The 13,918-nt window shown below is 39.2% G+C and overlaps 1 protein-coding gene across 2 annotated transcripts; it reads right to left on the bottom strand.

The window, feature by feature from the left end:
• Positions 1-4,117: 4,117 nt before the first annotated feature.
• LOC109192632 (26S proteasome non-ATPase regulatory subunit 1 homolog A-like) lies at positions 4,118-9,668 on the bottom strand. 2 transcript variants are annotated; one of them, XM_019343338.1, is made up of 13 exons: positions 9,371-9,668; positions 8,650-8,713; positions 8,289-8,394; positions 8,038-8,149; positions 7,794-7,962; positions 7,102-7,577; positions 6,873-7,008; positions 6,546-6,794; positions 6,238-6,458; positions 5,890-6,148; positions 5,491-5,723; positions 4,881-5,400; positions 4,118-4,671 (listed from the first exon to the last, which is right to left on the bottom strand). In XM_019343338.1, exons 1-13 carry the CDS (start codon positions 9,520-9,522, stop codon positions 4,348-4,350), a joined length of 3,021 nt encoding a protein of 1,006 aa, XP_019198883.1. In that variant the 5' UTR covers positions 9,523-9,668; the 3' UTR covers positions 4,118-4,347. The 2 variants fall into 2 exon arrangements, with proteins under 2 accessions (XP_019198883.1, XP_019198887.1); XM_019343342.1 differs by having other exon boundaries at positions 4,118-4,674; positions 4,887-5,400.
• Positions 9,669-13,918: the final 4,250 nt, after the last annotated feature.

Here is a 13,918-nt window from a genome sequence, read left to right as displayed (position 1 = left end):
TGAACCATTATGTGATTGATGTCGAGTCTTGGAATGTTTAGGAATCGTGTTAGAACGTAATTGGCGTGATTCTTGGTTTAATCCTTGTTAATTGAATCTGTGATATTGTTGTTACTTGTGGGAATGTGTTCGGACATAGTTTTAGATTCCACAAACGAACACCTGAACACCGATTTTACCTTCGTACCAATGGGGGTAGGTGGGGGGAACGAGTCCCCACCACCTACCCGCGGTGAACTGCCCGTGATTCCAGCGGGCAGACGACTGCCCGCTGGAATATTAACGCCCACCGGCGGGTGGTCCTCCACCCGCCGCCCACCCGCTGGAATGTGGTGGTGCGGCGGGTTGTTCTTCCCCGTTTGTCGTTTCTCCGTGTCCGCTGTGCCCGGTTGTACCCCGTTTGATGTTTATGAGTCTCGTATGATGTTTTGAGTACCGTTCTAGGGATTTATGTGTAGTGTGTATCGTCTGTTACTGTACCTTGATTGTTATTGTTGATTATATGTTGATTGATTGAATGTGATGGGTGTTGTGATCATTGCGCAATGATGGTTGAGATTGATGACGATGAGATTGTGATTGGTGGAAATGAATGTTAGCGGATAGCACAACGAGTGCTCAGTTATCGTGCTAAAGGCACGGACCACCCCTTAGACTTGCTGGTTAAAGGTAGGCGCCGTGGTGCCATGTCAGAGATATATGCGTTGACCCCTTGGTAGTGGTGCTAGAGGCACGGACCATGCAAATGGTACTTCGGTGCTACCATGTTGGTGGACTTGTTGGTGGTTACGGAGGGGGGCATGTAGTTGCTCCGGAGGGATAAGGGAGGTGATATAAGGGTGGCCTAGAGGTACAAGTTGGAACTGATATAAGGAAGGAGAGGAGTAAAGGTTGGAACTTGGTATAAGGTTGGAAGATGAATGTGTACCTTGATGTTTACTTGCTATTCGATTGTCGTTGGATCCCTTTGTTTGCCTTTAATTGCTATTTATGGGCTTACTTGTCTATTACGTCTTGTCTTCTGTTCTTAGGATGCATGTTAGTCTTTATGATCGTTCCATAGTGTCAAGTCTGTTGTTGTGCCTTGAGTCTTGATCTTGGTCTAAAACTAGAGTTACTTAGGTTATATATGTATTCCGATTTCAAAATGATTTTCTTATATCTACCTATATTGTACTCAATGTGTGGGAGTGGGTTACTCAGCATTATTCGCTAACGGTTGCTATACCATATGTTTTACAGGTGCTGATCATTAGCTTTGGAGCACGCTAGTCGAACTCATGGGCTTAGCTTAGTTAGTCCTAGCTTTAATAGTTAGCCTGTGTGCCGTGAATTGTATTTGACTATTGGCTTATGGATTACACATGTTTGGATAGTTTTAGCCTGTGCATCTAGGTTCTCAAACCTAGGTGTGGCATAACATCCCAACTCTTATGGATAGTTTATGCTCTGTTCGGATGATTATTGTTGGTTTGCCTTTATTATGTAAGCTTTAAATGTTTTAAAAATTATGGGTGTTACAATTAAGATTTCACCACTTCAGTCATCGACTTCCATACTTGCTCAATTGCATCTCCAACTATACAACTGTTAACCAAAATGGACCTAATCATGACTATTTTGGTTTAGACAAAGGTTTATTATAGGTAAAAATTACATAGTTAGGGATGAAATTGAGTAAGTTTGGAGGTCGAGGACCAAAGTGGTGAAATCCTAATAGCAGTGTTGCAAAAATCACGCATATGCGCTAGACGGCGCCCAACCGCGTCGAGGAGTGCCGGAATCGACCTCTTCCGCGGCCAGCCGCCTAGGCGGCGCCTTGACCGCCTAGCTAGCCGAATCGTCTCAACCCGATTTTTTTTTAAGAGTTATTCGCCAAAATAACGTCGCCATAAACATTTTCCTATCCTATCACCAGTGAAAACTTAACGTGAAAGACCATAGGGAAAAAATATCATGTAAACCTGTAGCAAGAAGTGGTGAAGAAGAAAGAGCTCAAAACTTCATCAAAATCCATAAAATCAGGTTAATATTTTAAAGCTTTCTATGAACGTATTGGTTGAATCATTCAATGCCTATTAGTCTTACATTTTTCTCCTTCCGGTATCTTTTCCCATAAGGCTCCATTTTAGACAATAGTAAATTGGTCTCATCACATTGTTATAATCTTTTACCGTATTTGTTCTTCTTTGTCACCATATTCCACCCCACATTATTCTCGCTCAGAAATCATTCAATTCATCAGCAGTTGATCCCACATTGTTTCACATCAGGCCCCTTGGTTTTAAGCACAAATAGATCGATCCTAACCCACAACAACGAGAAGATGGAAACTAGGAGAACAAACCAGATGACAACAATGGTGGGAGTTGTTCTGTCGTCGCATAAGCCCCTTTAGGAATGGGTATAAATGCACGATGGCCCAGAAAGCAAAGAATAGTTTTCCAAACAGTAGGCCCCAAGACTGGTAGCCATTGTTGATGGCGTCAGAGATTCTGGCCACAACTCTGAACAGGTTGATGATCAGAATTGTTGTGGGTGGGATTAGCAGTGTTTTCTGTTGAAAAAATAGCTTGAAAATGACATAATAAGTGGCTACTTTGTGGTACAAATATTAGTAGGGTCTACTTCTGATTTGGATCGGGTCAAAGCGGATTTGGGTTCTTCGTACTAAGACGGAGAGATTGATATATTGTACGCTTAAAACGGATAATTAGTGAATGAGAAATTGAATCTCAAATTAAACTCATTTGAGTTGAAAAATGAAGGTGGAAAGGTTTTAAAGTAGCATTTGTCTCACATTGGTTTGCGAAATCGGTTTGCACCACTATATATACAAGAGCCATTTTAAGGCATATTGAATGGTTTAGTATAGAGGTTCTCTCTCTTTCTTGTGGGTGTTTTTCCCAACATAGGGCCACTGTTTGAATAGTACTCGGTTGTGGTAGTGGGATGCTACCATTTGGCCTCTCGTCGTTACTGGTCGAGGTTGATTTTACATTTTAGACACTGAAAAATCTCAGCTTCTCTCTCAAAATTCTGCTCCTATTTCTCTTAACCTACTGTGTTCAAACATAGAACCGAACCGTAGTACGTTTTATCATGAGAAACCTAGGCTACAACGCTCCTAGCACTTTTGGAGGTAGCAAATAAAGTTTTAAGGAAAGAGTGCTTCGCTTGACTCGTACTAACCACCTATCTTTTTATCCCTTTCGTTCTTGTGCTTGTTATTTTCCAGAAATAATCTCTTTTGTAGGATTATTTCTTAACATTTTCCATTTGAAGGCGTATAGTTTCCAAATTCCTCGTCGCCTACCCTGTTGGAAGTGATAGTGAAATTCGCAGCAACTTCAGCAACCCTTGCATTATGGCGAAGAGGTGCCCGAACACCCCTCCGATCACCTAGAATTGCTTGTTCCTCCACCATTCCTCTATGCTCACTCCACTCCGCCGCAACTCGAGAATACCCACCAAGAAGATGGATTTGAATTCTCAACAATTTTATTCCTCCCTTCGAACCAAACGCCCTGTTAAGAATTTTGGTAAATTTGGGATGAAATACAGCGATATGATAGAGTGGAACAAAAAAAAAACTAAAAAATAAAAAAATAAACGATTAAAAAAATGCGATGACACCTATTTACCATGTCTAAAGCATTACCGTAAAAAATACCAAAAAAATCAAAGTGCCTACAATTTAATAGCATGAGTAATTAATCATGAAATTGTCACAAAAAACCCAGAGAATTTTACTAAAATTAACTTTTTTTAATAATTTAAATTAATTATTTCTTAATTCTTTTTCAGGAACCAAATTCAGCATAAAAATACATTAGAATAATTAAAAGTGCATATTTAGAATTGCATTGGGAACATAGAAGATTTTAAATATTTAAAAAAAAAAATGTAAACATCGATATCTACATGGTCAATCAATGATTTGATCACATACCAAAAATATCAGCGAATGAATTACCAAATACATTTAAATGAAAGAGGATTTGAAAACAAAAACAAAACAAAAAAAAAAAAAAAAGCATAACAAAACAACAACAAAAAGAAGCAAGGTGAAAGGGAGAGGTTGGCGGCTGGCTGTTCGGAAAACACAATGCAAGAATTAGCAATTCAAATGGCAAGTTCATATCATTATGGAGTTACAAAATACAAGAATGTGATTCACACAATGACAACTACAAGCACAATGGCAGGAAAAAGAGTGCCAAAAGTCAGACAGATATTGCCCTACAAATGAAGTGAGAAGAAATTGGCACTTGTAAACTTGTGCAGTGTTAAAGCCGAAGCTCCCATTTATCACAAGGAATAAACACTAGATTTGATATGGCAAGATCATGATGTGTATTCAAAGGCTGGTGGTGGCTGAGGCTCATCGTCAACGTTCATGGCAGAGGCTGAGCCCTGTTGTGCAGTTACAGATCCACCGGCAGCATTTGATGTTGTCGAGGGTGCATCAGTAAGTGACAAGACTTCAGGTTCTTCAGGCCTAAGATCCTTTAGTAATACAAACCCTGAAGGGGAAGACTTCATTGGCACATATCTGCTATCCTCCAAAAATTTGATGTATTTCTCTTGTGCTGGAACCACCCTGGCAGGATTCGTCAAAATTTCAAAAGATGGCTCCGGTTCTGTCTTCTTTTCTGCAGGAATATCCACCTGTACGCAAATGGTCAGGCTACCAAGCATCTCTTCCATAAAAAATGTCAATGATTACTGTTCATTTCTTCCACCACCCCCAACCAAAACCAAAACAAAAACAAAAACAAAAACAAAAACAAAAACTTCAAAGAAATAGAAGAGACCATTTTCAGAAAAGTATTAAGAGTAGAACATCCACTAGGGTTGGATGAGATAGAATATTATACCTGCTGCATAGATTCTCCATCCTTGTCAGTGGACTTCCCCTTTAAAGAAGTTGTACCAGCTGAGGATGAGTCAGCTCCAGAAATCTTCTCAGCATTTGCTTTCTCTGCTTCTTTCTTGCTAGCCCTGGCCTTTGCTCTTGCAGAGGTTGACAAAACTGCAGTGGGGAGTTTTACTGCAGATGTTGTTGTGGGTACAGTAGTTGGTTTGGGATACTCAAATAGTGAGGGTTTGGCATGAGACATGAACTCAAACCTTGGGACCTTGAGGTCATAATTAAGACCAATAAAAGCACTGGGTGAGAATGACAAGCTGATGACATATATAAGCGGATACCAGTACCAAAACTGGCTAAAAACAGCAAGTCCAACAATTGCAGTGATCTTATCATGTTTCGTCTTTGAAAGTAACTTTATGGTCACATTTCTTCCCCCAGCATCGAGTATTCCTGAGGCCAAAATAGCACCCATTTTGCTCATGGTATCTTCATGCTTATCCAGAATAATTTTCTCCAATTGCCGCCTAAACATAAGGAACATTATGAACTCAAGGCATAAAACAATACATACCGCTTTAAAAGGGAAAGGAGAACAATATGGTAAGCTAGAGTACCTGAATGTACCAACTCGTGAATCACTTGCTTCACTGATCTGAACCATTACCATAGCCATTGCTATAAGAGCGCCCTGACGAACAAAATCAACAACATCTGACGTCAAAGGCTCTAGTAGTGAGATGGCTTCACTAAGGCCAGTACCAGCACAAGAAATGCCTACTGCCAATGCAGCACCATATCGGACATGAGGATTGTAAGATTCGGATAGCAGAGAAACAATACGAGGTGTCTGCAAATTAAAGGTAATTAAGAGTAATTTAAGGAAAACAAGAAAATTTCAGGTAAAGAAATTAATCTTGCAAACTACTGTATCAAATACCAAAAATATGATTGAAAAGGCAAATCCAAAATTTTCCTGATCGGAATTTTAGTACAAAAGAAAAAGCAGCACCAACCTGCTCTGGTTCAGAATAAAGAACAAATCCAAGAGCCAAAACAGCAGTTCGCCTGACATCATCACTGACATCCGATACAGCAAAATGTAGCAACTGGCGGATAGCCTTATTATTCGCTGTTCCTCTGTATGCCAGTGCCAAAGCATACATACCACCATAGCGCAATATTGGGTCTTGATCCCGAGTCATTTGCTCAATCAGTGTATCAGCTTCTTCCTCTCTTCCATAAACAGTGAGGGCAATCCCTAATGCTAGACCCCTGTGGATGTCCAATTGCAGACAAATGATAAATAAAACAATTGTTATAGGATCATAGTCCCAAAAGAATTACATTTCAGATGTCAATACCTGATAATCTTCTCATGCTGTGTCTCATGAGCATAAGCAAGCATCTCGCCTGCCTTCTCACTTGCAGTTCCAACCATCAGTAAGCCCATGCCTATTCCAGCAGCTTCGCCAGCAACAGCACTGTCAGTGTAAAGCACATTCTTTATGTCATCATAGATGTCTTCATCTGCAGTGCCCAAGGAAGCAAGCCCAAGACCTAAACAGGCACCATGCTGAATAACCTGTGCATCAAGAGAACTCACATATAAAACAGATTGCTGGGGATTTTGTCGAGCAAACAATCATCATATAACTGAAAGAGACAGCACCTCAACATTTGTGCTCCGCAAGCTATCCCGAAGAAATTGCTTGATTCCTTCCCCATGATTGGCATGGATTAACCCAAGAGCATACAAAGCACCACCTTCCGAATATGGACTGCCACCTCCACCAGCCCCACTCTGTGGCAAATAAGGAGCCATCAAGGATCTGCCCTGCTGCAAGTGACCACTGTGAATAACACCTAATCCAGCTGTTGCACTAAATTTGGCCCAATTGGTTGCCCTGCTGAGCCAGTCCTGAGGAAAGTAAAAATTTGTATGAGAACAGTTGGCCATACATGCACAACACTATTGAGTAAAAGTTAATTAATTTACCAGATTTTCTCTAAGGAATGTATCAACAGTTGTTCCAGCATGCATAATTGCATTTGCATATATTGTTGCACTGTGGCAAACACTGTTTCTCATCTCAACAGACTGCTTAATTGTCTTCAGAATAAGGAGATCCGATCTATATGAGAGTATTAACAATAAAAATACTTATTATTTGACAAGTCAAACAACAAAACTTAGCACATGGGAATTGAAAAGAAAAGTGCCTTACTTATTATGGCTATACAAGAACTGCAAGGTCAACTGTATTGCAGTTTCTCCAGATAAAATGCCTTTGATTTTTGCCAACCTCTCGGCATAAGTTGCTTCCTTCGGATCCACAATTGATACATCCCTGCTTGACACTTGGGAATCATCCATCATCTGAGCATCCTCATGGGCATCGGTATTTCCAGCTTGTGCTGTGCCTGGATTAGTGGAGTTGGATTGTACAGGTTCTGAAGTTTGTAGCTTGGGACTGGAAAGTCGGTCTCTCACACTGAGTAGAAAAACTTGATTTTCACTCTCTACAAGCTCAAAAGCTATTTGAAATGCCATTAGAGCATCATTCCTATTATCTGAGCGCAGAAGTTTCTCTAATATGGCTGCAGCATCATTTGGTTTATCCAGGAACATAAGCCACTGACAAATGCTTAAATAATTGGGAGATGCTGACTTCTGGTACACATCAACAAGGAGTCGGAGCACCTAAGATGAACAGGTTATATAGCATGTCAATCAATCACTCAACACGTCATGATTATTTTAGAAAATCCTCAGTTCATTGAAGCAATTGTAAAAATATTCTACAAAAAGTAGCCATAACATCCCCCCCCGCCCCCCCCCCCCCCCCAGAAAAAATAAAATAAAAAAATCTTCACTTTGGATTGGCAGGGGGGTTATAAAAGTGTTATGTAACCATACCTCACGTCTAAATTCCCTACGGTTAACAAAGTTGTGGGACACATTACTGCAATACGTCAAAGCTGCATCAAGATTATCACTCCTTACAATTGCTTCAGCAACTTTATCTAACCTCCGGCACTCTATTGCCATTCCAATGGCCTGTTGATATTTTCCATCCACTATGCACCTGAAAAGGTAGGAAAGAGAAGTCAGCATGCGCATGAAAACTACAGAAAAATAATTAGAATAGAGCTTTACGTACTTATCAAGCATTCTTTCAACAATGGCTTCCATCCTAGGATCCACATCAGCTGCCTCATCATTTGACTCAGCAGCCTTAGTCTTTCTGCTAGCATATTCATCTAGTGCTTTAGCTGCAGAGGGCAAGAAGGGAGGTAAACAACTCAAATAAATTAAACTGAAAAGCAAATACACCTAAAATAATTCTAGTGTCTGTGACATAGTAGAGTAATATTCTTTGCTAAGAAGAATAGGAATTTAAGTGAAACTTACCAAGAAGAGTATGGACATAATCAGACTCCTCAGAAACATCAAATAGAGGGCCGGCCCCAAGCGCATAAGATAATGAATCATTAAGATCTCCCAAATAATAGAAGACCTAGAGACAGAAATTAAAATGTTTGAAATGATTAGTGAAAATGCATATCATGAGCAGAAGAAAAATTAGTTGGTTGTTTAATTCACTATATTCGGAATTTGGGATTAAAAAAAAAAAAAAAACAATTTAAAAATTGAAATATGGAGTAGTAATAGTACTTAATGGATTACATATTATAGTAAAAATAACAATAGATGAAAACATAAAGAAGCCTAACAATAGATGAAGAAATAAAGAAGCCATAGTAGTGGAAACCTTAGAAACAAGTAATGCAGCAAGTTGTCTCTGATCAAATTCCTCATCCTCATACAAACTTTCTCTGCACAACAATATGCCAAAAAGATATTCAACACTCCAAAGTGAAAGTGCACACACCAAAATATACCTCAAATGTAGAACTTCAAAGTTCAGTTCAAATTTGCAAGTTAATTAGAAAATTAATAAATAAGTCAAATTTTACAAAACACAAACACATGACCTCAAGATTAATGCAACACAGCCCAATGTATACATTAAACTAACAAATTCAAGTAATCTTTGTTGATAAACAATGACCACACTTGGCATAGTACTTGACTTTGGACCAACATTTTTTTTAAATATCATTTTTGGCACTCCTTACTCACATTTATAAGATACAATAAAACAGATTTTCCAGAATTTCACCCCATAGCACTGGACATCGGACATTCCCAAGGCAAAATCTTTATCCTTTTTTTCAGAACCCAAACCATAATTTCGGCTAAAATTTTAAATTCCCTATTGTCATGTACTTTGTCACAAACTTGGAAAAAGTATCAATCTTTTTAGATCCCAGTCCCCAATTTCAGCTATTTATTTCAAATTCCTAATCCTTATGTATTTGTTCTTCCGAAAAGATATCAAGAAAACACTCAAGATTTTGTGTAATTAAATAAAACCAAAATATTTAAAGAAAATCCCAAATCAATTGCAAATAAAAGAGAGAAATACTTACATGACGGGGACCGAGGTAGAGATCTCTGGCCAGAAGTAATCGACAAATGTGTTGAGATTAGTGAGCGCATGGAGTTTGAGCGCCGGGTGGCTCTCGTTGAGCATCGCCAATAGTCCTCCAGCTGAGGACACCATCGTCGCTGTCGATGCCATCGTGGTTAAAATTCAGTTTCTTGCACGATAGATATATAAACTAGCGAGAGGGTTTGGATCGGCAGAAGAAAGGTTTCTACCGTGAAATGGAAACCCTATTTAAAAGTTTTCTTGTTGACAGGGAAAAGTCCCAACTCTTGGACTAAGAGTCCTATGTCTTGTATTTAAGAATTTCATGCATAACCAATTTAATGTGAAATTTGTTTATTAAAATATGTAATTTATTTCTATCTCAATCACGGGTACGAACTTTGCATAAAATGTCATGTCTAATAATAAATTAATTTATTCTAATTTTTAAATGATATAGTATATATAAATTTTAATAATCAACATGATACAATTATCATTACAAACATAATAATGACAAATTAAACATTAATAGTACATTATTAATAAAAAAAAAAATATTGTATACATTGCCTTAGACAACAATCAATTATTTTTAAATGAATGTGTAGAGAATCATTATGAATAAAATAATAAAGTATAGCAATGTCAAATATATTAAATAAAGAATGCATATTTAATTTGTGAGAATATCTTGTGAGTTGATTTATTACATATATATTTTTTAAATTAATTTCTAAAGTAAAGAAGGCATATTTCTAAGAATATATCTTGTATCCATAAGTAAAATCATACACAAATATTGATTATTTCGGTGTCATTGAGTAGTCTAAAATAATTATCTTAATTGAGTTTCCATCATACAAAAAAACACAATAGAATTCTATCTATTACAATTGAATTCCTATGATCCTATCATACAAAATTTTGAAATCTTCAGTGTATTCGTTCAATACAATATTCTCTCCTGCATACCCAATTGATAATCTTATGCTAACCCAAGAAGTAAAGATCATGTGTGTAATCTTATGTAAATCTTTTAAATTGCATCAACCATCAGTTATGTTTTTTTTTTTCTTGATAAGTGTAAATAAATTAGAACCAAACAAAATATGTACAAACTCATTGGGACATACCCCAAAATTACAAGAAAAATGCATTGAATAGTCAGCTACAACTTCAAATATTCTAATGAGACAAAGGCTCCACTACCTCATTGTCGTGTGGTCATCTCACAATGGCTGACGTGGGGATCCATCTTCCAACATTGTCACAAAGTCCAAGCCTAATTCATTCCTGGAGCTCCGTGCATGTATGTACCCAAAGACTATTACATGTTCTCCCATCTTTTTTTTTTGTCGGCATCCTAATTGACTCAAGACGTCGGCGAAGCTGAGATAAGAATAACCACACCGGTCGTCGTCAAACTTCCGACCAACAGCCAATGTAACACCCCTAAATTTTTAAACATTTAAAAAGCTCATCGAATAAAGGCAAATCTAATATTAATTCCCAAACACAACATAAACTAAACATGATAGTATGGGTGCTATGCCACACCTGAGCTAGAGAACTCAGATGCACGGGCTAAACTAACTAACAAAGCATAACTAATATCCTTGTGATACCCATCACGAGTTAATATGCCTTCCTTGTGCTCTGTTCCAACCTTATGGCTACCCCCAACCTTATATCTAGTTCCAACCTTTACCTCCAGGACCCCTGTACACCAAGTCCAACCTTATTTCTCTGGGAACCGTCGTTCCCCCTCCAACAGTCCCTCCAACAAAACCACCAATTTCATAGTACACGAGGGTACCGATTACACATGGCAACACATGCCCTAGATAACACATGTTATCCGAGAAATAAACACGTGAACCTTACACAAAGGCCACAGCTCCATAATCACGTCACGACCACCACGAGGACCGCTGCAATACCTTGGTGACTACTGTCTCATACCACTAATCGGGTAATCTAGGTAAAGCCACACACACATCACATCACACCACAACAGGAATCAATCCACGGATCACAACGAAGATATGAAACCATACTCAATCAAGGAATGGGTCACAGCCCAACAACAACAACGATGAATAACACAAGTTATCATCAACCAATAGGAAGGTACAAACAACACACATGCTAGCATTTAAACACCAAACTAGCATGCTTATCAAATGGGTAAACCAAAGATAGTTCCGAAGGACACACAAGACTCATCACGGTTCAACGAAACACAATGTTGAACACTTAGCACGATTCACGACACCAAAACCTACATGGAATTCTACCATACAGTTCTAGACATACGAAACATCAAGAAGACACTCAAATAGTTCCACAAAAGAACACCGGGAAGTCAAAAGACCAAATACCGAGTCAAAAGAATCACGGGGAACAAATCCCCAACAACATCACAACACGTACCCACGGGTAGGCCTCTACCCGCGGTTCCGCCCGCAGGTACAGGTCACCCGAAATGTGTACCCCGCGGGTGGGCGGCGGGTTGGACCCCTTCCCGCCGTTCCGCCCGCGGGTACACCCCTGTACCACAAAGGAAATGCCAAGCAATGGCACAAATGAACCCTAAACACAAGCTCTAGATATGCATTTTCACAAGACAATGCATAAACACTCACATCTCATAGCAAAAACACATGTAGAATCCAAGAAATCACATATAGGTAAGCAAAATAGGTTTTGTAGAGCATGGGTTACCTCTTGTAGACTAAAGACTTCACTTTACCCCTCAACAAGCTCCTCACAAGGCTCACCTTCCAAACCCACTTCAAGAACATACCAAAAGATCATAAAGATCCTATCTTTAAGAAAAGACACCTTAGATAAAACCAAAAACACAAGATTAACTTAGATCTTACCCTCCTAGATGCCCAAATATATGAAAGGTTGAATCTTGGAAGCAACTCTTGAAGTTTTGGCAAGGCTCCAACTTGGCTTGGAAGAAAAGCTACTCACCTTTTTAGAGAGAAGGTGGAACTAGATATTTAGAAAGTGTAAGGAAAGAATGAAGGTGGTCTACTAGGTTAGGTTACAATACTAACACCAAGTGAAAGGTCAAGAATACCCTTACTAACATAAGGAAGTGTAAGGAACAAGGAAACTCCTTACAAAGCTCAAGGTACAACTTTGACTTTGGGGTTGACTAGTCAATTACTAGTCCCCAACTATTGAATTTTCAGGATTTTAGGAATTAATTCACCAATGGAAATAGGATTATTTACTCAATTAATCCCTTAATTGAATTTGTATTTCGGGGTGTCACATCATCTCCCCCTTCAAAGAAGCTTCATCCCCGAAGCTTGGGTACGACGAATTAGAACAAATGGTAAAAAGAACAACAATGTGACAAAGAGTGTCAAGAACAATTTCTTTTGGTCAAAACACCAAAAGATTCCACAAGATTTCAAAGCAAGAAAGTATTCAAAACAAGGGTCAGCAAGAATTAAGAAAACGGATATATTGAGCATAACGAACTCTAGTCCCAACGCAAACACCAACTTCTAGCCAACAACTAGGAACTAGACACTAACTCAAAGCACCAACCACAAAACTAACTACACAACAAAACAAGCAAGCAAGAACAGGCACACGAAGCAAACAACAAGCAATTACCAAACGATAGCAACGGCTAAAGAGATAACAACAACTAAGGAAGGGCGAACAAGATGGCCACAACTCCACTCTAGAAGGACCCGCTCTCCGACTCCTCGGTGTCTTCGTCAGACTCTTCGTCGGCTCTTCCTCGGCTAGAACTGGCCTCAAGCTGGTCCAACCTCTGGTTAACTGCGACGGACGACGTCTTCATAAAAGCGAAGCAACTAAACCAACTACTCAAACTACAAGCTAACAACCACGGTAAACAAGAGAGAACGACTAAACGCGCAACTGAGGAAACAACTACCAACGAACCTACTAACAAAACAAGCAAGGGGCGCAACAAGGTTCCACAACGAAAACGGTCGGCTTGCGAAACGGATGACAAAGCTTAAGAGATGGGTTGCAAACGAGGTTTTAAGCAACAAAGGTGTTCGCCACTAACCAAAGTTAGAGAAACAAGGGTTTAAAGTAGGGTAGTAAGATTGATAGGCTTGGTTACAACGAAGTTCAACACCAAAACCTTCGGCTAACAAAACGAGAGACAAGACTTAGAGATAGGTTGAGGGTTCACACAGGTAAGACAAGAAAGGAAGATAAGGTGATAGATAAAAGATTTTTCGGAAAGGAAAGCTAACTTCACTACGAGCCTAACTCCTACTCAAAACTAGCCAACGATCAACTCAAAACGAGACGGCTCAGCTAAGGAACAAGCCACAAACAGAAACTGACACCACAAGAACCCTAAACAAGATCACTCGGGATCACAGAACCAGGGTTGCATCTTCAACTGATCTCTGCTGGCTTCTTCAACCAAAGGAAACAAGGTACCCCCACTACTTAACTTGAGCTCGGCAACTGCTTGAACTTGATCCGTCACTTCCGACAAAAGCTTCAACTGCTAGATCCAAAACACGAGTTA

Source organism: Ipomoea nil, unplaced genomic scaffold, assembly GCF_001879475.1.
Source record: "Ipomoea nil cultivar Tokyo-kokei standard unplaced genomic scaffold, Asagao_1.1 scaffold0216, whole genome shotgun sequence".
Taxonomy (NCBI): domain Eukaryota; kingdom Viridiplantae; phylum Streptophyta; class Magnoliopsida; order Solanales; family Convolvulaceae; genus Ipomoea; species Ipomoea nil.
This window is presented reverse-complemented; position numbering and strand designations above follow the sequence as displayed.

Coding starts and splice junctions, on each gene's coding strand:
- LOC109192632 (XM_019343338.1), bottom strand. CDS start 9,522: ATGGCATCGACAGCGACGATGGTGTCCTCAGCTGGAGGACTATTGGCG. Junction 7,963..8,037: donor GTTGAAAGAATGCTTGATAA/GTACGTAAAGCT, acceptor CTACCTTTTCAG/GTGCATAGTGGATGGAAAAT. Junction 5,401..5,490: donor TCACGAGTTGGTACATTCAG/GTACTCTAGCTT, acceptor CCTTATGTTTAG/GCGGCAATTGGAGAAAATTA.